This window comes from Triticum aestivum, chromosome 1B (genome assembly GCF_018294505.1).
Source record: "Triticum aestivum cultivar Chinese Spring chromosome 1B, IWGSC CS RefSeq v2.1, whole genome shotgun sequence".
NCBI lineage: Eukaryota > Viridiplantae > Streptophyta > Magnoliopsida > Poales > Poaceae > Triticum > Triticum aestivum.
In genome coordinates, this window is record NC_057795.1 from 92,415,369 (window position 1) to 92,419,166 (window position 3,798).

A 3,798-nucleotide genomic window follows, 5' to 3' on the forward strand; every position below is an offset into this window, starting at 1 on the left:
TTTATCCTCGATGGCAACAATACAATACGTGTCTTGCTGCCGCTACTATCACTAGGAAAGGATGCCACAAGATTGAAGCCAACGCTAAGCTTAGGGTTTTCCACATATATGAAGTGTTTTCTCTGGACACATATATGAAGTGTCATATATTTTTCATTCAACTAAGCTTAGTTTAGGGTCACATAATCATATATGAAGTGTTTTCATCAAACACTTCGTATACACTACACATTTCAACTAAGCTTTGAACAACTAAACTGAAAGAAACCATATATATATATATAGGCATGACATCCCAAATTCATCATTTACATTAGGAATTTCCTGAAAAAAAGTCTTATGTGTATTGGATCCGCTCTTCTGTTAGCATGAACACATGAATGAGATTCTTCTTATTCTTCCTGAATAGAACCCCCCACCCTCACCTTTCTTAGGACTATCAAGCCTTCTTGAATTAGGTCTATGGTGAGACTATTTAGCAACCCCCCTCTAGAGTTCCTAAATAAGCTTATTTAGGAACCCCCGGTATTAGGAAGCTACAAATCAAAATCGTTGACGGATCTCGATCCACCAACCACACGACCGACCACCAGTAGCTACAGGTAAAGAGACGGCGCCCGCGAGCGAGCTACGGCGGCAGCCGGAGCAAGGGAGCGGGCGACGGAGGTGGTGGTTTCGCCCCGGTTAACCTGTAGCTACTCCTCGCCTCGCGCAAGCGAGCGACAGCGGCAGCCGAGCTTCTCCTCGACCCGGCGGCAGCGCCGACCAGTTTCACCCCGGTCTGACTGTAGCTTCTCCCTGCCTCGCGCGAGTGAGCGACGGCGGCAGCGGAGCTTCTTCCCTACCCCGGCGGCAGCACCGACCAGTTTCACCCTGGTCTGAGTGTAGCTTCTCCCTGCCACAGATGGAATCAAGTGAGAAGACTGCTGCAACTGTTGGCCCCTTGTCGAGGATGAAGACGACGAAATCAACAGATCGATTTGGTACGATTCCGCTGGCATCCCAACTGTCTCGTGTCAAAAACATCTCAGTCATCCGATCTGAAGCTCTGGGGAACAAGCGGAAGCTGCCTCTATCGCAGATGAACCCACTCGGCGCTTTTCACAAACAATGTGGAGCTGCTGGACGACGGCGACCTCCTCTCTCCGATTCAGCTCAGGTGCTTTTTGCTTCAACTATGAACATAACTGCTATAACCCCTTTACATAACTGCCATCTTCTCTATGCATAACTGCTCAATGATTCGACCAGCCTGGGTGTTACGACATAACTGCCGAAAGTAGTACTAATTAATGTAGTTAACTATTTCCCACTGTTTGCCCGTGCTATCAAACAAGGTTTGAGCACTGAAAAATATATTTTGCACACACTCAGTTAGGATTGGATTGTGCCAACAGTTAATGCTCATTTACTGTTTGTCCATACTCAGTTAGGATTAGGATTGGATTGGATTGTGCCAACAGCTATCAAAGAAAAGTTGGATGTTGATTTACTGTTTGCCCATGCTCAGTTAGCATTCGGTGTGCCGGCATTTAATTGTATGTTTCTTATGTTTTGCACTTACAGATAAACATATCTACTATGGAAGAAAGCCTAGAACTAATAAATGCTGGTACCACAGACGGTGATGAGATTACCTGCTGGACTGTTCAGACCGGCACCCAGCATTACCGAGAAAAAAATGAGCAAGTGTACATGTTGAAGCCAAAGGTACGACAAACTACAAGATACCCACCACCATCAACACCGGGTGATGAGAGCAGTGTACCGCATCATGGACATATGATGCATGCCGCTATGCATAAACAATGACACCACACAAGCATGCTGGAACCAATCGTAGAGACGAGTGAGGTAAAATACAAAAACGATTGGACCTAACACTAGTGCATAGCGCCCCTTGTGCACATGCAAGTTTGCCTCAACCCTTGCCATTAAAGTATACACTTATTTTTTCAGTTTGACATATTGCTTGCTACTTGAATACAGATAATTGTATGTTAATTAACTAGTATTTTGATGAGAACAATATAAATGTTTGTTAACACAGGTAGAAAATGAAGCTGCTAATGGCACGGACACTGGCTACATTGAAAGCTGTACTAAAGTTGTTGATCAACAAACCTACGATCAAGACTACGAGCCTGTCTATGTTCTCATACCAAAAACACGAGATCATGCGCAAGCTACACCACGCGTGCAAGCAGAGCACTCGTTGACGCGTGATGTTCCACCAACAAAAGATGAAGCCATTGCCAACATCAAAACTGGGCATCTGCAATTCGCTTTCAGCAAAACAACTTGAGCAACAAGGGTTCTACTCAAAACAGTCTCCTCACAGAACCCATTATGGAGCCAACATCCTATGAGGAAACACAGCAACAGACCGACCTCATCACGACTGCTACCACCACGAGATCCACTACTCCGTGTGCCTATCGTCACACCACCATGTCCAATACAGCATGGACACTTGCAAACACCAGCAGAGCTCTGATCATACACGCACGTGAGTTTACATTATCACAAATTTTTATTTTTTCACTGTTTTTTTATACAATAGTTGCTGATGTGAAAGCAAAAAAATCACTTATGGTCTTTATTTGCATTTTCTTCAGAGCACAGACATTCCTGCTCAACAAGTTCCAGTGCTAGGACAGGAATTCAATTCATCTGATGATGCATTCAATTTTTTTAATGACTACGCCAAACATGTTGGGTTCGGGATAAGGAAAGGACAGAAAAATAAGAAGAAATGCTACTTATATTGCGTACACTCTGGCAAATACACATCCTCTGTTCACGATGCAGATCGTCGGCGCAACAAAGTAACAAAAAGAACTGATTGCAAGATAATGATGCTCTTGAAAGAAAGAGACGACGGGACTTGTGTTGTCAAAGATATTGTGATTGAACACAACCACAGGCTCCTTGACAGCCCGTCCGCGCTCGTCTTTCTGTATTCACACAAAACGATAGATCCAACAGTAAAAGAATACATAAAAGACCTGCATAAGACAAATGTTAAGCATGTGAATATCATGAGTCTCCTTTCTTGGTTATCTGGTGGGCGCGACAAATTGCCTTTCACAGACAAGGACGTGCTTAACATGTAAGTATCAGTTATGTTGTTGAGTTCAATCTTTGAAGCTAACTTTACAATCATGGTGCAGTTATCTCATGGGAAGTAAGCTAAGAATTTCGATCATTTTCGCAGCAAAGCAGAATTTGCAAGGTCTGATTCGAAAGATGATGTGGAGAAATTGTTTGCATTCTTTGAGGAGATGAAGAATGAGAATGAGAATTTCTTCTTTGATGTAGACGTTGGAACTGATGATGATGGTAAGAAAATTATCAGAAATATATTCTGGTCCAATGCTAGCTGCCAGGCTGCATACGCAGATTTCGGTGACTGCGTCACATTTGACACCACATACAAAACGAACAAATATCACATGCCTTTGGGGTTTTTTGTCGGTGTGAATAATCATCTGTGTCGTGGAATTATCACGTCAAATGTCCTCGTGAAAGGACTTAGTTGTGGAGCCATCGCAACTAGGAAGCCTGAAGGGGTTAAACGGGACAAAGGTCACGAGAGGGTTTATACTAGTTCGGCCCCTTACGGTGAAGGTAAGGCCTACGTCTAGTTGGGTTGGTATTGATGTTTCGATGACCAGGGAGCGAGATAACCTATGCCTGGCTCTCGATGAGTTGTCTCTTTTCCTAAGCCGCCAGCGGGTCGTCCCCTTATATACACGGGTCGACGCCCTCCGGCCTACAGAGTCCTGGCCGGCTTAT

At 44.2% G+C, this 3,798-nt stretch overlaps 1 protein-coding gene across 2 annotated transcripts; it reads left to right on the plus strand.

Moving 5' to 3' along the window:
* Positions 1–552: 552 nt before the first annotated feature.
* LOC123087413 (uncharacterized) lies at positions 553–3,106 on the plus strand. 2 transcript variants are annotated; one of them, XR_006441348.1, is made up of 4 exons: positions 553–1,159; positions 1,567–1,854; positions 2,051–2,509; positions 2,619–3,106. XR_006441348.1 is itself a non-coding variant. In XM_044509421.1 (2 exons), exons 1-2 carry the CDS (start codon positions 905–907, stop codon positions 1,810–1,812), a joined length of 501 nt encoding a protein of 166 aa, XP_044365356.1. In that variant the 5' UTR covers positions 553–904; the 3' UTR covers positions 1,813–1,915. The 2 variants fall into 2 exon arrangements, 1 of the variants encoding a protein (XP_044365356.1); XM_044509421.1 differs by lacking the exons at positions 2,051–2,509; positions 2,619–3,106 and having other exon boundaries at positions 1,567–1,915.
* Positions 3,107–3,798: the final 692 nt, after the last annotated feature.